Source organism: Chelonoidis abingdonii, chromosome 8 (genome assembly GCF_003597395.2).
Source record: "Chelonoidis abingdonii isolate Lonesome George chromosome 8, CheloAbing_2.0, whole genome shotgun sequence".
In the NCBI taxonomy this organism is placed as follows: domain Eukaryota; kingdom Metazoa; phylum Chordata; order Testudines; family Testudinidae; genus Chelonoidis; species Chelonoidis abingdonii.
In genome coordinates, this window is record NC_133776.1 from 46,262,420 (window position 1) to 46,288,543 (window position 26,124).

The 26,124-nt window shown below is 41.0% G+C and overlaps 1 protein-coding gene across 4 annotated transcripts in view; it reads right to left on the bottom strand.

Annotated features, from left to right (window-relative positions):
* The window catches only part of YEATS2 (YEATS domain containing 2), a 71,547-nt gene that overhangs the window by 14,611 nt on the left and 30,812 nt on the right, over positions 1-26,124 (bottom strand). For 3 of the 4 annotated variants that reach the window (XM_032764810.2, XM_032764808.2, XM_032764812.2), the window contains 15 exons: positions 25,011-25,169; positions 22,987-23,090; positions 20,279-20,386; positions 18,526-18,699; positions 15,877-16,135; positions 15,321-15,482; positions 13,068-13,210; positions 11,540-11,698; positions 10,632-10,805; positions 7,110-7,308; positions 5,307-5,441; positions 4,947-5,045; positions 3,861-3,972; positions 2,340-2,413; positions 902-981 (listed from right to left, as the gene is read on the bottom strand). In XM_032764810.2, the coding sequence (XP_032620701.1) occupies positions 902-981; positions 2,340-2,413; positions 3,861-3,972; positions 4,947-5,045; positions 5,307-5,441; positions 7,110-7,308; positions 10,632-10,805; positions 11,540-11,698; positions 13,068-13,210; positions 15,321-15,482; positions 15,877-16,135; positions 18,526-18,699; positions 20,279-20,386; positions 22,987-23,090; positions 25,011-25,169 (2,141 nt within the window). The remainder of the gene's footprint in view (positions 1-901; positions 982-2,339; positions 2,414-3,860; positions 3,973-4,946; positions 5,046-5,306; positions 5,442-7,109; positions 7,309-10,631; positions 10,806-11,539; positions 11,699-13,067; positions 13,211-15,320; positions 15,483-15,876; positions 16,136-18,525; positions 18,700-20,278; positions 20,387-22,986; positions 23,091-25,010; positions 25,170-26,124) is intronic. The other variant, XM_032764811.2, reaches the window with a different exon arrangement.

The following is a 26,124-nucleotide window of genomic DNA, read 5'->3' on the forward strand; positions in this document are numbered from 1 at the left end:
CTGATTCTGAGTCATTCTGTAGCCTCGGACAGGTAATTTGAGCTCTGCTTCTGTTTCCATCATCTGTGTCAAACTGAAAGATCCCTACTTCACAGAGGATAAGTTAGGTACATAGTCAACATAACCACACACTTCTGTCTGAACTTCAGCCTTCTATTGTTATAAGCAACACCTATGATTACAGTAACTGAAAGCTATTAGAGGGAAATATGTATCTCTATTGTTTTGCAGCTTGTTTAATTTTGTGCACCAGAACTGAACTGTATCTAGTCAGCCTCAGCGTTTCCTATACAGGTCCTTCACATAGCAACAAGAAAGAAAAATTATGTAAACAATAGGGAAATGCAACTGCAACACCATAAAAATAGCTCCAAAACAATTATACAAAATATTTCTCCACAATGAAATAAGAATCTAGTTCAATAATGGCTCTGCCTGAGGCCAGATCTCACTCAGTCCTTCCACAAAAAGAGTGAACACGACACAGAGCAATTATAATAGAAAGGCAAATGCGGGGATAGGGAACATAGTGAATATATATTGGGGGAAATTAGAGACAATATTATGCCACACAATGATGGCATATGGAAAAAAGTGTAAGAAGGAGGCTATGCAAACACTGTACAGCCCAGCAATTTAAAAATATTCCAAAAAGATTTTAAGTTGAAAGAACTGAAAATTGAACGTTGAGGTTATTTAAATTTAATTTATTCTGCAACAGTAAATTGGGGTACTACATGGAAAGAAGCCAGTGCATATTACTGTGAAACATGCCTCCATTTTCTGTATATCAGAGTGCTTTTTGTCATAGCTGAGAACTTTGGAGTGGCTCCAGGTTTCACCATGCACAAGTTTCCCCAGTTTTAATCACCACTGCTCAAACATGTAAAGAGCGGATTACCTCAGCTGCCCTTCGTTTTCCAATATTCCAGCTGTAGTACTGTTCCACTGAACTGGCACGGAAAGAACTGACATCTTCACCTAAAGAGCGCACAGCCAAAAAAAACTGGAGTTAAATTTTAATAACTATAAAATCTTTGCTGCTGGCAATTTTTGAAAACTTCAAATAGGTTTTTGTCGGATACACTGTGCTTGGTGGGGAGAATGGGAAAAATGGGCTCTCTGTGTGCAGTCCCCACAGCACAAAGAATTCTATTCTCTTACAAAGAGTGGGTGCATTTCCTGTGCACAGCACATACGTTTTTATTTGTACAATCACTCTCTCTCTTTGTCAAGGTATCACATGTGTCAGCCTAACTACCATGTTTTAAATTCCCAAAAGACAAAACATGACTGAAGAAATTCAGTAGTGCTTTGCTATTGTCAAAAGTATCAGTAATTTCCTTCTGAAAACACTTATTTGGCTAACAATTAGAAATATAAACATTAAATAGAAAATGAAACAAAGCAACGGACATCTCAAGTAGTTTTCACTGGCACAAATTTAGGAGAAGGGTATTAACGCCCAATCAGCAGATCTGTGAGTGTTATATAGCACTCCTAAAATAAGAAGCACTGAAAGCTTTACTGCACAACTCACTACCTCCATTTTGCTCATGTTACTGATTTTATTCAGTCTGTCCTAACCAGTCTCCAGCAGCTTCTCCTCACTGAAGTATAATCGTTACTAGGGAAACATCAGTAGCAGTATGTTTCCCAACCACATATATGGGTGGTGTGTGGGTGTGCAATTAAAAAGGATCTTTTCCTGATCAATGACAGATGAAAATGGACTGATGGTTGCCTAAAAGCTGCCATCAATGGTTAGATAAGTACCAATATTCTAGTGTGAACTACTCTCTCTCTCTCATACATGCAAGACAATGAATGTTAGGGCTTGTCTATACTTACGGCTTGATTGGCAGTGCTGCGATCGATGCAATGTTGTCGATTTAGTGGGGCAGGTGAAGACCCACTAAGTTGAGGACAGAGTGCTCTCCCATTGACTCCTGTACTTCAACTCCCCAAGAAGCGTAAGGGAAGTCAGGGAGAGCGCATCTCCCATCGACACAACATGGTGTTGACACCGCAGTAAGTCGACCTAAGTTACGTTTACTTCAGTCACATAATTTACGAAACTGGAGTAGCGTAACTTAAGTCGACTTACAGCTGTAGTTCAGACTAGCCCTCAGTAACTGCCAACAGCAGCCCATCTTGTTGGTAGGACATGGCTGATTTAGATTCCTAAGTATTTTGCTACCAACAAAACCCGAAAGGAAGCTTTCTGGGACATGGGTTTCACTTCATTCTGTTTTGTGTAATTTTCCCAGCTGCAGAGTGCCATGTATATCTTTGGTGCTATCAGAACAACAAGCTGATTGTTTTCACACAGATCTTACTTTTCTCAGCAATTAATGGAACTTTCTTCACTATAGCTGTTAAAAGTTGCTGGACATTCTCCAAATGTTCTATGCTGCAAAGAAAGATCACAATGAAGAGTAATTACCTTTTAGAAGAGATATATCAGATCTACAGGATTCTAGCATCCTTATCAATTTCAAAAAAAGTCCCACTGAAATCAACAAATGGGGTCTCAATGTGGGCATAAAGTTCCACCCACCAGGATCAGGACTCAAACAGGTCATTGTGTCTTTTTGGTTTGCATCCTGCCAGGATGGAATCTCAGGAACTGGCCTTGCAGTAATGCCTAAGCAATGTCTACTAACAGTACAGGAGCTGTATGACACCATTGCTTCAAATATGTCTGATGGCAAGATGCTATTTCTGTAAGTTCTCACAGCAGGAATGTGCTAACAGTATTGCAAGATTTATACTTTATAAAACTCCTCAATGCTGCTGGTCCTCATATCCCTCTTCTACACTGCTTTATTACAATGAAAGACAAGGGACATCAGGCACATGATGATCAACACTAGGATGTGGGGTACAAACTTAACCAGTAAAATTAAAAACAAAAAGCCCCCCAAAACCCCAAACACCTTTCCCTAGTATTTCCCTGAAGTTATTTAAGACCAACTGGTGAAATTCAAAGAGCATATTGGCTTCTGATTGATTTATATATAGGTATCCCTATGGAAGTCTCCACCAGAGTAAGAGTGTACTATAACATTTTAAAAAATGGTAACAGGAAAATGTAAGCTATTGACAGAATTGTAAGCAGAGGAGATATCTCCTACATTCAGTGATTTCTACGGAAAGTTCTTTTGCTGGTAAAGCTCTGGGTGAAGAACCTCCAAAAAGCACTCGTGATGGCATCACAAAGAAGTGCTCAGATTCTTCCACAATTTTAGAAGTATAAATGCTGTTAAGACACAAGGGATCAGGTACCACATCCTCAGGCCCGCTCCCAAGTTAGAATGTGGAAAGATCTCTTGACAATTACAGCGATATGTGAGTAATAACATTCACAACCAGACAAACATACAGAGAGGTAACACATGCACAGAGTTCACAAAAGAAAAAAGTTGAGGGAGGATCAAATTATCCCTTCCCCAATTATTTTCAGCTTAATTCCAAGGACCATAGCCCAGCATTGATCAGAACACACAACTGCAGTGGGAATTATGAGTGAATAGATGATATAAGATTCAAATGTTTAGCAAATCCCCAAAATGATTAAGCACCATTAAACAACTTCCTCTTTAGCTGTTATGAGTACAAGCCCATTCACAAAATCAGTATTTTAATACTACATCCTGGAGATATGGATGTAACTGAGGTCTGAAAATGAATGTCAACCAACAGACTACCTAGATTATAGTATTCTACAGAATGTATCAGTGTCTGTCAGATTTTAATCACTCGATTCCTCAGCCAGTGTTCTGATATTGTTGTGTACTGTCCAACGACCTGCCCAAAAACTAAACTACATAGCTCTTTAGACAAGAAAGAACAATTACTTGATAACGTAATTTCCGAGTTCTGAGCTCTCTTCTGTTTTTACTGCTGCTTGACCATCTTGGGAGACCAGAGAGTTGCAGTTCTGTCCCGCTGAGTCAGGCTCCATCTTAACTTCAGAGAAACACAGAACAAATTTTTAAAATGACAAAGTTGTTGATAGTCAGCTGGGCAAACTGATAAAACCCAGCAGAGTGCAGTAAAACTAGTGCTATACATTTGATCAGACCGGCTCTATTTGGGAGCAGGAGGGAGGGGGGAAAGAATGATTAAAAGTGCCTGAAATACCCACATCCACATTCCAAAGACCAGTACTGAACAGGGAATAAAGTCAACCTGTGTGTGTGTGGATGAGCTCTCCCCACTCATCTGGCAATGCAACCTCACCTTGAGTGTGTATTCTGCACTTTCAGCACAATCCAACCCTGCCCTACTGGCAATTCATCATTCATCCAGTGGAGGGAGAACCACTGAAATAGCTTCACTCCATACCCAAAAACACTCAGTTGTCTTCTTGTAAGAAATATTTATGTCTGGAGCATCAGGTGCTTGCGGGTTTTGTGGAGGATGATCCATTTTCAATTGAACTGCTTGCAAGCGTCCCTTGGCTTTCTGTCAATTGCAAGGCCTGGGATCGCACAGCCATTGACATTTAGTGCTGCGGCAAAGCACTGCCCAATGATCCCACCACTGAATTACCATTCTTAGGGCAGCGCTCATACTTTGATTAACACACACTGCTATGAATAGTGTAGCACTGCATACGTTTCCACAGTGGTGGGTTGGCACCATGCAAGTTTTACTACCTATGGGAACCTTCCAAAGTATCCTCCTTTAAGTTTTTTTATGCTCTTCTGCACATGTCTGTCCCATGGACTATGCTGTGGGCATAGCGTCTTTGTTCACTTTTTCAGCCCCTAGATTCTATTCTTGTAACAACTTAATTGATGGACACAGTAGAAAACAGAACCAAACACAATGGGATCTATTATTGGGGTCAGAACACTTCCATATGGCAGCCATGTTCATTCATGCACAATCGGGTTCTTTGAGAGTGCTACTGACAAGTGATAAATTCATTTTTCTACCTTTAGTGACAGATGCTGTGGAGGAGATGGGTACAACCGTACTGGCTGAAGTTACAGGAGTCGCAGCAGACACTTTGCTGGTAGACAGTGACTGTATCACTGAAGGACAACAGGAAAAAAAAAATTTGTTGCATACTTCTAAATACTCTTCCCAGTTAGTGCGTCACCCTTTTTTTTGGACGGATAGTTTTATTAACCCTCGATAGCAAGTCATATTGTATGTGCAACATGAGAGCTTGGGAACAACTGAAACCCACTACATGCTTTCTTCTTGGGTATTTATAAACCTTGTGTTGTTGTATGGCAGGAATGGCTGCGTTCTTTGCTATGTCAAACACCATCTAATGCCGCTGCATTTACCTTTGTTCACAGGCATCAGTATAGTCTGAACACCTCCAGGTGCTGTATTTACGCTGAGCTGTTTGATCTGGCTAGGTACCGTCAGCACAGCCTGCTGGGGACTACTAGACTGGTTTGAGTGAATCTTTAACAATCCTAAAAGAAGGGGGAAAGAGACACATGAGATAATGCTTAATTCAATCTATCCCCTACTATTTCTCTCCCTTTCTGCACGAAATAAGGTGATATAAGCTAAGCTTTGCTATCCTCTTAGCAAGCCCATGCTCACACTGAATTGTTAAACAAGTTTTTTGTTGAGTTCGATGGCTGCCAACACACTCTGACACATTATATAACTATATTGCACAGGGCTTTGATATTTGTGAGGTAAGATTTAGAAAGAATACAGTAATCTTAAACAGAGACTGAGATGTTGTGTTAATACTTAGAGTTTTAAAAGAACATGGCCAGATACTCAAAACAAAGGACTCTTGTCAGAATAAGACAAAACAGTCTTGACTTACATGTTTCCTGAACTTATCCTTAGGGATCTGATAAATGTAACCTGTAAATGAAGTAAACTAGATTCTACCAATATAGTTCCTATTACAGTAGACCTGAGCACATCAGAGTCTTCCTCAAAACATCCCTGTGCGGCAGGGCTGTGCTATTATCACCATTATACAGATGGGGAACTACGACACAGAGAGACTATGTGACTTGCCCAGGATCACGCAGGAAGTTTGTAGTGAATGGACGTGAACCTGGGTCTCCCCAAGCCCCTTAACAATAAATACTAACTGCCTTCAGAAGCAAAGCTAATAGAAGCATATAGCATTTTTACAAGGGGGACTGATTTAAATTATCATTTTAATCATGATTTAAGTAACCAAGCAGGAAACCTCGATTTAAATAATTCGATTCTTGTTCTTCATTTGAATTTTCCTGAAGAGAAGTCCATTCTCGGTTGGTATAATCATTAAAATATGTTGATTTGTAACTAAGTATAGCTTTTACATTAAAAAGTTGATATTTCTGTTTGCTAACCAGGAGAATACACTATATCAATACATGTTTATTTAAGCAATTCTCTAGCTTAGAACACATTTTTTTTTAACATTAGAAAATGGTGAACGACTCCTTCCTTATTTACTAGATGACAGTTTTCTTTTTAATTAGGATTAGCGTCAAGCTGCATTTGGATGGTAATCGGAGTTCAACTAAGAATGCACAAAACTGTCAGTTTACAATTTTTTTTTAAATAAAATGAAACTACCTTAAATGTGATGGGATGCATAAGAAAAAAATTGTTTCCTGAAATGTTTTGCATTTAGGACTAACTGAATTACTAAACCAAGGAAATACAAGCCGAAGGTAGTGAACTGATGGTTTGGCTACAAACTGTCCTATGTCTGCAGTATCAGTGTTCAAATCTTGTCAGTGTTTTCCCTTTGATACAACCATGTACTTGGATAAATGGGATGCATCTTCGTAAAAAGAAAGTAAACTTGGCATCCAAACAGAGATTCCTCACTAACCACTAAAGTCATTACTCTAACCAGAAACACTCAACATGCAAATGACCTAAGACGTCAAATTTCAAATTGTTCTTTTTGCAACCTTCTTTCTGTTAATCAAAAAGTCATTTTACTAAGACAGATTTTAGAAACTAGAGGAAATTGCTAAATCTACAGTTAATTTTCTGGTAAGAGCTCAAAAATGCAAGTGCTCTGAATTCTACTGTTTACTGTACAAGGTATCTGAAGGAGTTATAGTCCAAGTTGAAATTTTAGTAACAAAAAGGCAGAAAGGAAGGTTTATTACCTGATACAGCAGCTTTGCCAGAAACAGGAGTTGGTGTAGTCATCAAGGAAGCAACACTTACAACAGTAGAAGTAGCAGTTTTATTAGCTACTGATGAACCAGACTGCCCCTGGTTTATACAAATTTGGTGTTGCTGTCCTGATGTCTTTGCCACAGGACCCACAGTGGAAGATGAACTGGAACTTGCACCATCCACTTGCTGTATTAAAGGGAGAGACCTGACAGTGTCAAATTCCTTTTTATTTTACTGAGCATTTAAAATAATTTGTCATACTGCTCGAGAGGAGCATTTAAGAGAAATAAAAGCAACTACATATATACCTATCCACAAGCCTACTGTCTTTAGGTTACTGTTATGCAAAGCAAAGCTCTTAAACATATTTCCAAAACATATGCATTTCGGGTCAGTTTCCCTGCAACTGCCCTGGAGTTCTGAGCAGGACTGAAACAGACCATCCACATAAGAACTACTGTGCTGCTACTGGAACTTCACACACAATGTTCTCAGGAACCAAGTCCCCTATTCACGAAGGAGGTTTACTTCCTTGTTGAGATGAGTTAGCACAGCAAATAAGTTGACAAGAATCTTGAATATTTCACAGCTACTCAGAACTCTAGAGCAGTGGTTCTCAACCAGGGGTTTGCGTACCTCTGGAGGTACACAGAGGTCATCCAGGGGTACATCAGCTCATCTAGGTATTTGCACTAGGCACTAGCGAAGTCAGTACAAACTAGAATTTCATGCAGACAATGACTGTATATTGCTCTATACCAGTGTTTCTCAAGCTGGGGGTCATGATTTAATTATATGGTAAAAACGAGAAAGTCAGGCATTTTTCAGTAACAGTGTGGCTGTGACACTTGTTATTTTATTTCTGAGTTTGTGAGCTCGTAGTTTTTAAGTGAGGTGAAACTTGGGGTACACAAGACAAATCAGCCTCCTGAAAGTGGTACAGTCATCTGGAAAGGTTGAGAACCACTGCTTTAGAGCTATCAGTAGAGAAAGGGAACACATTTTGTCAGTTACATCTTACAGCTGCCTCCACTGGCTCAAATGACAGATAATGGTTTTGTTAATGCTTTATCCACATCTTAGCAACAGTACATGGTTCAGGCAGGTGACTCATTTAAAAAAGGACACTGGTAACTTAATAGTGGATAAAGAAATTCAGACAGAAGTGTGATTTGTTCCTTTTGTGATCTTAGGGTTTTGTACTGCCAACATTCACCACAGTATCTGAGCAGCTTCAGTGTAAAATAGACAGGCAACAGCACAGTCCTTAGCGGGACTTCATAGAGTCTCCGGCTCTTCTTCTTTTTGGAGACAAACTGTGGGTGGTGTTGTGAATGTGAGTCTAGCAAAGGTGGAAAGTGACACCTAAGATTATTATAACTGAAAGATTAGAGGAAAAGCATATAGCTTTTTCTTTGTGCATTTGACAACACTTTGCCTATGGCCAGTTTCACTCCTTTGTCAAGTTAGTTTGCCTTGTTTGTGTGGATCTTTCACACGGCAAGACAGAAGAAAAAAATCCTTTTAAAAAAAATAGAAAAATGAGATTCAAAACACCACACACACACACACACACACTAAACTATAAAATGGCAGGGGACTCGGCTCAGGGGCAGGTGAGGAGTTACTACTCAACTTTTTTTTTTTTTTTAAACTGACTTGATTGCCAATTGATTGTGTCTCTTTCACTAAGCTTGCCAAATATCTCCCTATTTCCCCGGCCAGAGTTATCACTGCCAATTTTTGCTTCAGATTTGATGTTACTGGGGTTCCACCTGCTTGGGTATATCATGTAGTACACAACGGGAATGGGAGTGTAAGGGACGAGTCAATAGAGGGGTTAAAGTTTATTTTCCTGACAGGACCATATTAGGACAGCTTTAAGTGTCCTTCTTAGCACACGTACTATAATTTCAGCAGGACTGAAAGAAGAATAAAAAAAGATGTAGAGTAAATTTTCAGACGCACCTAAGTGATTTAGACAGCTAAGTCTCATTTTCAAAAATGACTCAGGCAGTCAGAAACTTGAGTCCCAAAGACTTTCAGTGAGATCTAGACTCCTAAATGCCTCAGTCATTTTTTAAAATAGGACCTAAGTGTTTTTGAAATTTTTACCAGCAGTGTTTAAATTACATAAATTAGAATATAACTGGCAGTGGCCACACATACTTGCGAAAGTCCAGAGGGAACTCCAAAACGTTCTGCCGTCTCTTTCCCAACACTTTTGGTTAAATGCCTTATTTCAAGCTCACTGTGCCACTATGGGATGCCTCTCTTGACAGGGCTGCATTGTTATCACTTTACTTAGGAACATACAGAAGGGTTAAACTTCAAATGCTGCCAAATTCACCTAGACCTTGCAAGCTTCCCCCCTCAAGGACATCTGTTCACAACAGAGTAGAGATCAAAAAGCTCATAGCGAGTCAAGGATCTCAGATGATCAATACTTAAGACACAGCTTCTGGTTTTTGTTGACCTGTTGTATAGAGACCTTTAAGCACTTTGCAGCTTCCTGTCTCTTCTCACCCACAGTCAGTATGTGTACTTGAAAGGAGAGTAACCCAAAGTCTGACCTTTTTCAGGGCATGCTGCAAGAGCCTTCTTTTTGACAAACCCTTTCCATCATGACTGGATTTATTCTACATTTCAAAAATAGATACATTTAACCTATATATCCCTAGAACCTACAAAAGGAAGAGAGCAAATCACTCCGTATCAGTCTTTTGGGGACCTCACTATGCAGCTGTAATTTACCAGTGTGGTGCTCAAACACTACAATGATGGGTATTATAGAAAACCCCACGATAGAGAACAGATGATGATTAGCACTGGAACTCTCAAAGGAGAGGCAGTGCAAGTTTTAACAGAAGCTGGATTAGTTACAATGACTTCTGTCCATCTTTGTGCTGTTTTCTTCCTCTTTTGCTGCCACAGATAAAATGACAAAATATGCCCAAATGGCAAAAAATCCAATAGAAATTAGTTGAGTTTCCTGTAAAGCATAAAATTGGGCAAGGACACAAGCAGATGTCAGAAAACACAAGAGAGCTAATAACATCAAATCAAAAAAGGTTACTGATGGGAAAAAATAGCAAAATCATTTCTTAAAGATTGTATTGTTTAGGAACTAAACATTACAGATCATCATAGACACCTGCCTCGGCAGCGACCTGAATGTAAAGTTTTTCATCTTTGCACCAACACAAAGTTGGTTAGGCATGTACGTCAGTGCACCTGCGTCGACAAAACACCAAGTTTGTTTCTCTTCCCATTAGAGGTCATGAGCAACTGAACTAGGAGGAGTCCACATGCATAGCATACTCCATGCCAAATTCATGCTCTACTCATGCAAGCACACAGACAACGATAGTTAGAGCAGAAGTGCCGCCAAGCATCACGCTCGCCCCTTTCCTGTGCACATTTCTTGTATGTATGTCTGTCTGTCTCCTGGACATTTTGCTTTGACTTATAGGTTCCTGTGACTATGTACTAACAATGCTGCTTTTCACCTGTGAAACTCCATTTGCAGGGAGGGACATGGCTGGGGTCGTGGCCGCAGCGATCATCCCTCCTGAAACTCTCAGCACAGTGGTGCCGGGTTTGGAGAGCTGTGAGGAAGCTGGCACCGATTTCAATGAACCATCTGATATTTTCATCAGCGATGTCTGTCCACCAGGAGCCGCCTTCAAAAGAGAGTTCGGTTTAAGGGAAAGCATTCCAATGAAATCATTTCTAAAACATCTGCTTTTTGGACCAGAGCAGCAAAAAAATCAGAATATTTCTGAGGGAAGAAGAGGTTTTTGAAGCCAGATCAATAAGCTTAACTTTGAGACAATTGTTTATTTTGTTTAATTGTTTAAGCTGCTCATTTTCTACATTAGTGTCTACTTTTTCAGAAGTGACCCAGTGATTATGAGTCTCTCAATTTTTGGGTCGCGACGTGAGACACCTTAAAAGGATCTACTTTTCAGAGAGAACCTGAATTTATTTGCACCTGCAATTTAAGTTACTAAGAAGTTTGAGCAGGTCTACAAAGCAGGGACATGGGACATTTGCTAGACTCAATCTGTGGATCTAAATAAAACAAGGTACAATGTTGTGTCCAATTATTTGTACTGCATATGCAGGGGTCACCGTCTGAAAACCTGGCATAACATTTCACGTACAGTACAAGTATCGTTTCTGCTTGGGTTTTTTTTGAAAGGCTAAGCCTAAGGTTGGAGCTTTTTCTTCTAGTTAAATTATTTTTTTTTTTATAACCAATCTGTTTCAGTGAAAATATGAAATAAATACAAAACCTGTTGCTTGCCTAACTAAATCCAAAGGAGGGCTGAACTTTTTGTAAAAGTGGTTTCATTAGTTCCCCCCATCACAAGACAATACATATAGTTTGAACAACATGGTATTTGAAAGTTACCTGGGCAAATAAAGCAGTCTTCTGTCCAGTTATTACTTTTAATGCCTGCTGTCCTTGAGTGGAAGATGCTCCGGCTCCTACACTGCCCTGAACAACTGACGCTGGTGTCAACTGCTTTCCAGAATGCTGGGGAGATGGCTGACCAACTAAAAATGTGCCCTGGTCAAAAAGAAAAGTTAACTAGGTTAGGCTCTCTGAGTGGAAATCAAATGGTGTGAAAAGAATTGAATTCTGCACTAGTAACATGACAGTGACATTTGTAACTGCTGTCTGTGATCTGAGATTTTATTTTAAACAAAGATTTCTTGTCCTTCAGCTTGCACACACTAATCAGATTTCATTTGGAATTAACAGAAATATGAAAACCCATATATCTTGTTTGCTGACCTCAAAGGGTCTTAGAGGAAATCTGTGCTCTCTGCAGCAGTGAGAGAGTGCACAGGGCTGAAAGCACTTCCTACCACCAAGATTATTTAAAAAAAAAAAATAAATAATAAAAAGCATTTTGCAGTTAATTACAGTGGACGTTCTTGCTACAGGCAGTGCTCTGATCTCACTGTAGAGAGACATTATGTGACACATTGGAAGTGAGAACACCAGAAGAAAAGGTCACAAGCCAGGTTCCAATCTGCTCAGACACGTCCACTGTAATTTAATAATTACATACTTCAGTTTATTCATTGTGACAAATACAATTTACCTTCTGAATGTTCAGACAGCTGGGCAGAGAGAAAAGGAGTGGGGGGCAGTTCTCCCTTCATCTCTGAAGCTTAATTAATTCCTCAAAGGCCACATCTAGAGCAGAGTTGAAGACAGCAGCAACTGGAGACCCTACTCTAACAGACTAGCCTGTGGCCCCATAGTCCTTCCCCACATACCACAATTCCATAATTGCCACCTCTCACCTGTTTTGTTTGTCCATTCTCTGTTAACTTTTTTCATTGTCTCTCCTCCCCTGCCCCCGGCTTTGCTTCCCATGGCTCACTCGTGCTTTTTCTCCCCAATACCTCCCTCCTCCATCTTCCCACCTCGAGTGCTCTCCCTGCCTACAACTTTTATCCCCTAGTGCTCTCTCTTCCTCCTCGGGGTTGCCTCCCTGACCTCTAGCTCTTCCGGTGTGTCCCCAACACCCCCCTGACCCCCCTCTGTTTTGGAGGTTGCCTCTACCCCTCCTCCCCCATTTTTGGGGAATATGCTTGCACCCTGGAGGCATTCACTGGTGCATGTTCTCTTTCCTCCTCCTACTCCCTTGTGCTACAACAACAACAGTGTTGTCTGCATCATGCAGCAGCCTGCAGGGAGCAGCAAGTTGCACCACACAACTCGCAGGGGGGGAGTGGCACAGAACATACCGTCAGCTGCTGCAGACATGAGAAGAGAGTGAGTGGCCAGCAGGGCAGAGAGGTGGGTGTGCAACCCAGAAGGGTCTGGCTCCCCCTTAATTTGAAACTCATCTATTACAGAACCACAGAAGCTAGCACAAGGTCTTGTTATCTCTGGATCAATTAAAATGCTGTACAACTCTGACCTGTGGTGTTTGTTTGAGGATGTAGGACGTGTAGGTTAGATGCTGGGATAAGCCACTACTTGTGCTTTGGGCAGTGGCTGCTGCCGCTGCTGCTGCTCCTCCTCCTCCCCCACCTGCACTTGTAGAAGAGCCTGACTGGAGACCTGTAACAAAAATCAAAACAATGACTCTGGAGAGTTCGGCATCAGAGGCTGAGCAGCCACACCATTTCAACAGTGAAACAATACAGAAATTCACTTCTTTCCAATGACACCCCATTCCTCTTTTATGCACGTCTGTCCTTAGATGGGTGGGTTCTGTGGTAGCTCTTCAACAGGTACACAGAGGCAGCAGCTGAAGTATCTGGATGCACATAACTTTAAAGGCCTTGTGCAATGCAGGCTGCCATGTGCTTTGTAAGTGAGCAGCACCTATGCACTAGTTTTCCAATGCAGCAGGCACAGCATGATTCTGGGGGTGGTATTGTGCTCTCCCACCTAAGCACACTCTGGAAACAAACTGAAAGGGATCAAGGCTGCCTGTGGGCACACGGAGGTCTTTTCTGTATTGCTCTGCTGTCTCTACAGTCAGAGGGAGATGCAAACCAGAAATTTAAAAGCTCTTTCAAAAGCCTCTTATAGATTATGAATATGTGAAATCCTACCAATGACCCTGCCTGCTACTGATTTTGCTTTTACATCAGATACACTTCACCAGTGTCTGAATATAATTTCAGAGTCGTTACAGAGCACTCACCAATGATTACTCTGCAAAGAACGATAATCTAAGGCTGCAATTGGATACTCTTACTAAGCCTACACTGAGAGCAGCGTGAACTCAGTCTTATTTTCAGTCTTATCTAGCAACGAAGTGGGCAAAATGGTTACTGTTTTTCCAAAGAATCAGACATTTGTTTTACCTAAGGCCTATGAGGTCCATTTCCCTGCCACTGTAGGATTGTGTCCAACCTCGCTCTGAGAGTCCCAAGCAATGGGGCTCCCATTAATACATCACGGCCCAAAACACCTCAGTTAGGAAGGTCTATTTCAGAACTGACATTTAATAAATACTTCATCCCACTGTTTCTGGTTATAGCCTCATGTATCACACTCAAACTCTTCCTCTGCCTTCACGGTGTCAATACCAAAGCTGATCAGAAAATGGGCAAACACCCCTCTCAAAAATTTTGATTTTTTTGTTGGTTTCCCAATGAAAATTTGAAAACTATCAATGAAAACAGGCACTTTTCTGCAAAAAAAATTTCATTTAGTCAAAACCCCTATTTTCCATTAAAAAAGTTTTGAACAGCTCTAGTCAATACCCTTCATAAACTTGTCAAAGTGATCTCCCCATTCCCCGACACCAGGCTCTCTTAGGCATTGCATAGCTAAGATACCCCTATGTCATCCCTTTGAGCTTTCTGTATAATTTGGCTCCTTGAGCTCCTTGGCCATTTTTGTTGCCTGTTACCAATTCCCTCTAGTTGTTCTCTCTGTTAATTTTGTGTTCAAAACTGAAGGGAGTATTCTAGGCAAAACTGTTCCAGAGTCATATACACTATGCAACATCCCTGTTAGGCTGCTTATGCAAAGCACTGGGCTTTTCTATAGCAGCCACGACATACTGCAAACTAATATCTATTTAATCATCAAGCTAATACTCTTTGCAGTACTGTGTCCCAGCTTTTTCACTATGGCTCTGATCCAAAGCCGACTCAACTCAATGGGAATCTTTCCATTAACTTCACTGGACTTTGGATCAACTCCTATGTGAACATTTATGTTTTACAGTATTTCCCCCTCAGCCAGAATAGCCTGCCCTTTTTCAAAATCAATCTTCTTTTTGTTATTTTCTCCTCATGTTTCCAGTTTCTATCAGTCCCTTTCTAATATTCATCACGAGTTTTCACAACTGATTTCAATTTAACGTCAGCTGCAGGTTTCAGGAATGTGCTGTATACTCCCTTTCCCAAATTACCAATGAAGGGTTAGAAAATTCCAGCCAGTCGGCATGCTTTTTTTACTTGATCACTATTTGCAGTTATTGCTTTAAAAAAATCTGGGGAGCAGGAGATGACTTACAAGAAAGAGCACTCATGGGTCCCCTCACTGAACAGTACTATGCTGACTTTTTTTTTTGGGGGGGGGGGGGTGAACAAAGAAACTTGTCCTATTACTAACTCCCAAGGTACCAGAATAAAAGGCAAAATGCTTAACACATTAATTACAAAATGATTACATTATTTAACTCATTAGATTTCCCTGCAAGACTAACTAGCATTGTTTGTGGCTCGCAATATGGCTCCTTGGGGTATCAGAAGCAGTTTTCCTTTTCCTGAAGGGTTCTTGCTGTTGGTGGTAAGGTACAGTTTGGTGCCAGGTGGTAAATTTGCCAAGTTTGCCAGGTTTGTGGCTGGCAACTGCAGCGTAGCCATCACTAGAAATGGAATAAAAAACAGAAAACCATGTTAAAAATTCAGTTTTGCAGAGTAGGATTCGTAATAAAACTTGGGCAATTAAAATAAAGTCGCAACAAAATAGCGGCTAACCAAAGAACAATGTGCATAACAATGAGAATGCTGTGCTTGCAGCACTTTATCCAGCTCTAGGCATCTCTTCTGTTGAAGACAGTTTACGTATAAAGTGTTATTTATTACTACACTAGCCTAATTCTAATAAGTTTTTACTACAGATCTCTTAGCATGTTATTTTGACTAGATGTTCCCTCTCGTTCAGAAATATAGTCGTGTTTGGAGTAACACTGGAGCATGACAGAGTTCCAAAATGAATCTAATCTGAAATTTGTAATTCAAGTTGTAAAGTTACTTTACCTGAACCTTGAGATCCACTTTTCTGAACCCCCGCTGAAGTCACCTGAGCCTTCGTTAAAGTTTGCACAGGTTGGGCAACAATTGTTCCACCACCTCCACTCACAATGGCTTTTGCTACTCCTTGGGTTACAACCTGCTTTGGACCAACAGCTTTTGCTACTGAAGAGCTGGATTTTGCCACAAGTATCTGACCACCACTGATAGCCACAGCTTGTTTCACTGTTGACTGTAAAGTAGAACTGACAGGAACTCCAACGACCTGTAATAAATAAGCAACCGATGACACTCTTCAGACAGGATTGCCCTGGTACAGCACTTGAAGAGAATAAACACTCCACCTGGTGGGCTACCAAGAAGTTCGTATCTATTTCAGGGCATTTCAGAGGTTAAACAAGCTAACAGATTAGCCATTCTGAAAAAATCTTTATGTAAGGAAGACTCAAACACATTCAAATGTTACTAAGACCAACACAGTCAGAGACTATTAAAAAAAAAACGGATCAAACTCGCAACCATTCCTGTTCAGTCCACCGGAGACAAAATGACTGTAAAACCAACCATGATTTCAGAATGCCTATTAAAGATTTGAGTGTGACCCACTTATTCAAGGACCCTCGATATTTCCCAACACAGGAAACTGCTTTATTCAGAAAGAACCTGAAGTTTGCCTTAGTGAAGTGCAGAGAGCCATGCGACCCGAGGAGACACTCAATGCCTACTGGCAAAGGGCTCACTATTATGTCAGTAAACTCCTACCAGGACAGACACTCACGACACCCAACATACTGCTTTCATAGTATTTATCTAAAAAGTGCCTTGTGAGGTATCAAATGAAAGCCAGTGACACCCTGGTCATTGATATCATTGTGAAATGCCTATATTAACACTATAGAAGGAGTTATGTATATCTATTGATATTATGGCTTAAAGACTGTAACCAAGCAAAGGGAGAACCAAGAGGTAAGATAGTTAGCTCTCTGTCAAGTATAAATTAAGTATGGTAAAGCTGACACAATAGAAGCTCAAGCCGCATGTAGCATCAACAGGAAAAAACAGGTTTATGTGAGGGCGGTGGAGAGGAGAATTTGGACTCAGCATGGGCGACAGCACACAGGAGAGCAATCAACAGGGGTAAGGGTCTTATCTGGGGATGAACTTCAAAATGATGCATTTCAAAGGTTTACTGAACCATGAGAGGAAGGAAAAAGAACCTCTTATCCATTTGCTGAGAAACCCCCTTTGGGGGCATAGGGCTATTCACAAAAGTCTGGGTTGTGGTGATGACTAGAAGATAGCAAGCTCTGCAAAAAGCTTTGGTGAGAGACTATATTAGACAAGGATTGTAGCCTAAAGTTTTAATCTCTAGAAAGCGTTATACTTTTGTTTTGTTGGTAACCATTTCTGTTTCCATTATTCTTGCTCAATGCTCAGTTGAATCTATGACACTCTGTTCTTTGTTAAACAACTTCTCTTTGTTTTCACCATAAATAGATTACAGTGATATATTATTACAAAGGACCCAATCCTAAGTTGTAACCTTCCAGCTGTGTGCGCACAGTCTCCTTGTGGACAGCATACCTGGCAATTACTGAGAGCGTCCAGTGACAGGGGCTAGACGTCACAGGGGGACGCTTCTGGGGCGTTCCAGGTCTAGGATACACTAGGTGTTAATCTGCAAGGTAAAATGCGGGCTGGCAGGGTTCTGATGAGTTTGTTGGGGTAGCTAGCTGACTGAGCGTCCAGGAACTGACATAGTTTGGCACCAGCAAGTCTCTCTCACTGAAGCGGGGGGGTAACATGCTGACCTACGGTTCTGGAGAAACTTAAGATTCAACTGACTCATGAAAACACTCTGGAAACTTTGGCCCCAATGTTGAACTAACAAACAGCCTCAGTTTTATACACAGACAACGCATCCAGGGAAGTATCACATTTATGCACCTGCCAGGCTAGGCAAAAAGGTAGTTTAAAGAACAACTAACTGATTTGTAAATATTAATGTATTTATGTAAATATATTTTGCATATACTGGTCCATGTGCTTGGCAGGTAGATTTCACTGTATACACCTTAGAGTGGGTAGAAGGCAGAAATTAACCCTTTTGACGTCTGGATTGTTGAGCCATTACACATGGAGCTGCTAAGCTCCAAGCATGCCCCAGCTCTTTGCTTCTCTCTCACTGACACATCACACTGAAATCTACTGTAGTTCTCATTCCACTGATACAAGATAAAGTTTCCATTCTGGGCTAGTTTTTCCTGTTTCTCTCTCTCTTAAACCTTTGCAACGGAGGAGTAAATAGGACGCAGGAGGTTGTTCCTTGCAGGCAAAAATATGTAACTGTTTCCACTCCTTTAACTTCCCCACATAAGTAAAATTACCTATGAAAAATAAAAGAATAAGAATTACCCCTAGAGCTGGACCTGAACCTGCAGCCTAGCACTCCCTTACATATAGTACCTCCAGCATTCTAAGGTAGCAGCACAGAGGTAGCTTGTTTCCTGTGACCTCCCCCAAACTCAATGGCTTTAAGAGAAGCAGCACTGGTGCTGACTGCTATCCCCTAGTTCTGTGCTAGCAGCAGCGTGGAGATGTGACAGTGAAACCACACTGATTCCAGGCAGTTTATGACATCAAAACATTTAATACCTTTGATTGGGTGGTCCCCTCTCCTGTGGTCACGATCTGCTTCTGAGGTGACAAAGCTATCATGTGACTCCCCTTCACAGTGACATACTGCTGCCCAGAGGCCTGCGAGGTTGTCCCAGTCACCGGCAGCTGTGGTTGCTGGGGCAGCTCTCCAGGCTCCTGCTTTATTATCACCTTTTCATAAGGAAAACTGGAGTAAACAAACTGCTTTGTGCTCCAAAAGAAATCATCATCTGCAAGCATCGGTCTTCAGAGAGAAGTAGGAGCTTCCAGGCTGAGAGCGACACAGAGGGCCAAAAACTCCCACTGCACAGCCTCTGAACCATTCTGACTTCACTTCCTGTTTTGTCAAATGGGACGAATACTTGCCAACTTCCCAGGCGCCTTATGAGGCTTAGTCAGTGTTTGCAAAGTGATGGGAAGGCCACAAGTGCAAAATGTCATTATTAATATTAACTGTGTGTTTGTTCTGCTTGGAAGCTGCAACTATGCATTAGTCTGCTCAGGGCTGAGCAGTACTCTGGGCTTTTAATTTCCCATCCAGGATCCTGTCCCAAATATGGCCTGTACCCCACACAAAACCCCAACCTTTGATAAGTCCTTTTCTATCCTGCTACATTATGTAAAGGGTGTGCCTTATTCATTTCAGTTACAACCTCTATTACCAGAGGGTCTCAACATCTTGAATGTATCTATCCCCCTAACTGCAATTATCCCGATCTGGGGAATTGAGGCTCAGAGACTGAGTGACTAGGTCAAAATTGTGCAGGAAGTCTTGTGGAGCAGGGCGTCATTACACATGGGTTTCCTGAGCCCTGAACTGACACGGAAATCCTCTTCTATTAGATCATCCTATTCATTCCCCTGTAAGGGGTGGGGAGAGTACTGGCTCACAAGACGACATGTGATACTACAGTTGGTTAAAAAGAAATTTGGACAAGTGACACTTAAGGAAACGCACTTAAATGCCAATATTTGACATTCAGAAATCATGGTAAAGTATTAGTAGGTGGGAAAATAGCCTAGAGTCTCAGACTACCACAGTTTATTTTTAATGTACAGTAGAAACTCAGATTTATGAACAGCAGAGTTACGAACTGACCAGTCAACCCCACACCTCATCTGGAACTGGAAGTATAGCAATCAGGCGGCAGACACAGAGACGACAACAACAAAAGCAAATACAGGAGAGTATTGGGTTAAATGTAAACTACTAAAAAAAAAAAAAGGGGAAAAGCCGCATTTTTCTTCTGCACAGTAAAGTTTCAAAGCTGTATTAAATCAATGTTCAGCTGTAAGCTTTTGAAAGAACAACCATAACACTTTGTTCAGAGTTATGAACATTTCATAGTTATGAACAACCTCCATTCCCCAAGATGTCTGTAGCTCTGAGGTTCCACTGTATTATGTGATAAAAGCACAGCTCTTTAAGATTTCCTAGAATATGGCAGTGGTTCATCAAGGAAAAGGATGAAAGGGATGGAAGAATGGAGACAGACAAGGGAAAGAGGGCAGACGAACAATCGAGCCAACAGAACAGAATGGAAATCAAGACTAATCTGTTGACAGTTGTAAAAGTTTTCATTTCCCTACTCACATAACAAGGGAACTGGCAGTCAGGCCCCAAGAACATTCACTCCCAACAGTACAGTTATATGCACTAGAAAAGTTACATGCTTTGTGATGAAACCGTGTGCAGAGATACTATCAGAGCATGCATCCATGTACAATGCCAAGAACATAAATCAAATACCTTTGTAAAAGCTCCAAGTCCACCTGTCACAGATTTAGGGCTTTGTGCCTTAGAATGACTCCCAATTGGACAAAGGGGCGGCATGGTTGCAAATAGAGAATCCTCTTGCTATGGATGAATACATATGGCACACAATTAGGTGGAACATGCAATATAAAACAAAGTGATGACTTCCTGCATTCACATTACTGATAACCCAGAGTGCCCTGAATTACTTATCTTGTTACTTATTACTTGTTGCAGCCATATTGATCCCAGGACATGAGAGACACAGACACAAGGTAGCTAAGGTTTTATGACAGATACTGGTTTTACGGCTCATTCCAACACCAATTTGAAGCCCACCCTATTGCCTGTGAACCCTTAATTATCTACTTCATTTTAAGTGGTCTCCTACAGCATGTGTGAACTCCTTATGCTTAACAATCAGCCCAACCTGGTATTTAGCGTAGACACTCTAGTTACCCTCTACAGACCTCAGGTAGAGCTCTGTGAAGCTCCAGAGATTGTCCCTTCCACCAATAGCAGCTGTTCCAGTAAAAGATATCACCTCAGCCACTGGGAGCTGTGGGCGGCCGTGCCTGCAGACTGTCAATGTAAACAAACTGTCTTGCGGTCAGCCAGCGGATTACCCTGATGGGCCGCATGCGGCCTGTGGGCCACAGGTTGCCCACCACTGACATAAATACAATGGAATTCTGCCAAACAATATAAGCACCCGCGAACACCAAATCCTTTTTTGTTATAAGTTATATCATCAGCAACTAAAACAATGTTTATTATTGTATGGCAATTAGCTGATAGAAATGGACTGACAGCTACAATCACAGGCATGCTAAATGTTTTTATAATAAGCATAGATTTTTCCATTCTTTAAATGCTGTAAATTTAAATTAGGCTAAAACTGGCAAACACAATCTAAGAGTTGAGAACACATTTTAAAAGATAACACTGGAAAACCATTTGCTGATTTAAAGTTGCAAACAAAAAGTTTGGTTTCAGATATTCTTCCCTCTAAGTAAAAAATTCTGATGGCATGCAAGCTTCATAGTAGAGCTGGTGGACTTGCAGAAGTAGCAATATTTTCTACCTATATTATGTAAATTATGTATGCCACACAGCTGGACCTGCAAAATTTTGTTTCTTTCATTCCAGCTGGGGAGGTTGGTAGATGAATCAATTTTTTTTTTTTGGACTCATTCCATACTCTTAATAAATGTAAATTCTTATTTTCAGTCACTGTGCCAGAGACTATTGAAGAGATGAACAAAAATGCTGAACAAACGATGCTTTGAAATGTTAGCTTGGACTGTTTTAATACAACTGAATTTTTTTCTGCTGTTACAAAGTTACATGTTCCCAACCCAGTCGAAGAGAGACTGAGACTTACAGGGAACAGACTTCCACTTATTTTTCTGATTAACTTTTGACTCTTAATGATGTCACCTTGAGAGTATGTAATTCATTCAATAAGGGTGGTATGCATCTCTGGATCAGCTCTGATTTGTTTGACACTACAGAGCAGTAACTGCTCCAAACCAGTGAAATAAAGAGTTAATCTTTAACCTTGTTAATGGCAGTTTGTGAACACGCTTACTTTTTTTTTTTTAATTAAAAAAAAGCTGCTACGTGTTTGCTGCCTCAAATATGTAAAAACTTATTTCCTAAGAGAAGTGATTCTCAAGATCACTATAGGACAAGCCTATGGATTGGATCTCTCACTATGATAAAAATACAAGATGGGAATATGCGCTTCATTTTACTTAGCATATCTTGTCACATGTACACATGTGGCAAAATTCCTATACTACAGATTCTCAGAGACAGACCTGGTTGTAAAGGAACGTTCTGAATCTCAATTAAAAAATAAGAGGCTCTTCTCTGTGGACTGAATGGCAATTATCCAGGCAGGTTAAAATCAATTATTCTTGCATGTGCTGAACCAGCTAATGCTGACAAGGCTCCAGCACACCCCAGGCTCCACCAACCATTTTCAAAAGGGGGTGTCACTGATGCCACTAGTCTGCCAAAAATACCCTTCTCTGTAAAGAAAATGGGAAAGATTGTGTGTGAATTAACCCAGCTCCATACCTTTAGAGCTTTCCAGCAAAGCACAGACATTACTCATTCTCAATTTACAGTCAGTGACTCCACATCTGTCTGGGGCAAATATTTTTTTTGTAGCTAAAGCTTCCAACGTCGCTAGCTCATTGGTGTTCTTTTTACCTCCCTGTTGACATGAACATTCTTTTGATGGAGGTAGCTGAAAAGCCACTGAATGTCAGCTATTGGCCTGATATGAACATATTAGTAGTGCAGAAAATTTGGAACTGAGATTTTAAAAATATGCACTCTTGTTAAATCTGATATTATCACCAACCAAGCCAAAAAAGATCAGTCTTCTATAGAACAGACTTTTTGAAAAGTATTTTGACAGTACCAATATCTGTGCCCTCCAAGGATTTCCTCATACGCTAACAAAAGACTGGCACTTTTCAGAGAAGTACTCACAGTTCTAATTAGAGCTGCATGAAATTACACTATCATACCATATAATCAATAGTGTTATGGTGGCTAGACAGAGGAAATGTTCAAATGAACTAATGAGAACATGAAGTTGTCTGGAATCAGCATTTATGATGCTGAAAAAGCCTGCTCCATATGAAGCTATTTCTTTATGGAAACAGACAACCTAACAAGAATGTTACCTTGACAGCAGACGTTACCAAGCTGCTTCCATGAATCTTTGAGACTGGAGAGCCGGCTCCATGAGAGGCTTGAGAGACACTTGTCAGTTTGCTTGTTGGGCTTCCTGGGTATTGGAAGATAAGTTTTATGCAGTACTGTTGTAGCCATGTTGGTCACAGGATATTAGAGAGAGAGTGGGTGAGGGTAATGTCTTTTACTGGACCAACTTCTGTTGGTGAGAGAGACAAGCGTTCAAGCTTACCTAGAAGCTCAAGGGCTTGTTTCTCTCACTAACAGAAGCTGATCCAACAAGATATTACCTCCCTCACCTTGTCTCTCTACTGGAAGAAAAAGCAGATTTCAGCATAAGTGTTCAGTCTTTGGTACCATTAAATAAATACAGTTTTTCATCAAACAAGGAAGACATGATCAGTGGAGATCAGGATGGGGACAAGTTACATTAGTGTTCTGTTATAGAAGACAACGTATAATCAAAAACACCACAAACTAAATATCCCTTCTTTAAAGAAACAAGGCCTCACTAAACATAACGCTAAAAATCTCATTTCTTCAAGTACTTTTGAATATTAAAAGACATTTTTAAAACCTGCTTCTTCCCTGTTTGAACAGTTTACATTTTGTACTATACTCAACAGAATTAGTTTCACTTTCTGATTCTCAATCAAAAGTACAGTTCTGCAACACATGGGTTGCACATGTAATATCCCCTTGCAGTGTTTATTTATAAACTGCTTGCATTTATATTAAAAACAAAACTATACAGATATTTCTATTCACAAAGCCTACCTTCAAAGCTGGCTTCTACAAAACCTTTGTTTCAGACCTCACCTGACTTAGTAGTGTCTCTTTGTTTTACCCTCTTTAAAAAAAATTAAGATATCGGGTGGGAATTTGAAAACCACCTATGTGATTCTGATGTACAAATCCTTACTGACTTCCAGTGGAACTTGTGCCCCTAAGCCACTTAGGTGCTTTTGAAAACTCCACTCACTACCAAATTGCATTGGATTTACCCAACAAGAGAGCTCAAAAACAGAGATTAAAAGAAATTCAGCTACTGCAAACATACAGTCGTTTCCCACCATTCAGTTTTCCTCCCACACAGTTGTAGGGAGGTGCTCACTGAAAAAATGTGAATTTCTGGCCAAAAAAAGGGACACCTTTAATGATAATCTTCCCCCTTTTTCAACTAGGTCTAAGTCAAAGGCACATACTGTATAGATCACTGTAACCAGGATGAACACACTTGTCAGGTCCAAGTGTCATTCTGAAAAGCTACTACATACACCTATATGTAATTACGTATATGTGCGTTCAGATAGGAAGTTCCTGACCTGTCTCTAATAATGGACTCACAAGCACTTATTTTTCCCTCCAACATGTAGGCAAGGGTTTCCAGCTGGCTCCCATTGTCTTCCACCTGTCTCCTGTAATCTGTACTCCCCAGACCGACAGACTGCACCGGGTTCCCCTAGTGTCACCTCTGAAGCACCACGGGAATCTAGTTAAATGAGTTTGGAGTGGACCTAAGGCCAACCAGCTAGAAGCAGCTGAATGAAGATTCCCAGAATAGCACAAAGATTGATTCATCTACTCTCCAGACCATCTTAATCCAATTGACCTATTGTTTTGATACAGCCAGAGAAATGCATGCTGGAATCTCTAGTACTGGCAGGTCACACTTCTGGGTTAAAGATTGGGGGCTGGGGGAGCACGTTCGTCATGGCAAAGGCACAGCTTCATTTTAAGTGTCCTTGCTTTTTATCAGTGTGTACCACAGCCTCACATTCCTTGCTCCTCATCTCTGAAATGCGTACACTCCCTGCGGAAAGGAATGTGTGACTTCTATTTGGCCTTGCTTTTTCTGTCACGGCCGAAAGCAAATTCCTTTGACGTTAAAAAGACACATTCTGTACGTTAATTATACAAACCAGTAATACTGATCTTCCTTTGTAAATCTAAGTGAAGATAGGCATGAATGTATAAAACTAACCTGCTACCTTTTACGGATCAAATTACACACCTGTGCTTGTGGCTGCTGCTCCGACCATCTGTGCCGGCTTGTCCACAATAACATATGGGTTATTAATGACTGAACTAGCAGACCCCAACTTCATGTGCACTGGAGTGGAGGTTGGGGTACGAGGTAGCGGAGATGGGCTTGGGGTTGATATTGGAGAACCTTAAGGAAAAGAGTCCAACACTTCCATCTCAAATTTCATAAGGGCATAAAAATGCAATAATAAAAAAAATGACTTGTAGTTTGGACATTTAGCTGAAGGTGCCCTTCCAGCCTGAGCGGGGTGCCAGGGCTGCAGGCACAGGTAAAGCTGTATGACCCCAGATCTCCCCACTTGCGCTGTCAATATGCTCCTGTAGATGAGGGTGAAGTGCTGAACAGCTCCTTGAAGCCATTCATCTTCCTTCGCCTAGAAGTGCTCCCTTTTACAGCCAACCACAGGAACAGCTCATGAATAAGGGGCTGTAGGCTCAGGAAGTCAGCCACTAGGCCAAGCCTCTATTTTATCCCACACTCGGCTCAAACGCAAGGGCCCCTAAGAGCCGTAATGGTATCACCATGTGGATTCTTGGTAAGTGGAAAGGGGATTAAACTGGGGGTGAGGGGAGGGGAAGACAAAAACCAAAAAAGCAGATGAGTTAAAAGGAGAGCAGAGACAAAAGGACGGAAGAGTGAGAACGCAGACAGAAAACAGAGGGCAGCCACTGCATCAGCGAACAGATCAAGAGGACTCTGTGTGGGAGAAGGCAATCCTAATAATCTGCTCTCTTGGGAGAGAGGGAGGGAGGACTGCCAGCTAACAAGGAGCAGAAACACTCAATCCAGGAAGACTGTGATGATTTACAGCGACTATCACAATCGGAAAGGGTTCGGTGACTTAGCATGAAAAAATTAGCAGAGCCTAAGAAATGTTTAAACAGAGGAACATCTGGAACAGCAAAGCTTGATATAGAAAAGCTGAAGGGTTTCAAGGAAGGCAAGATGGTTCTGTAACTCTCACCCACTGGAAAGCATCAGTCTCTCACTCATGCGACAAAGAAAAGAAGAGCAGTGGGACAGTACGTTAGGATGATAAGAGCTTGGCACACATTCAAACGTAAGTTGCTGGAGCCCCGGG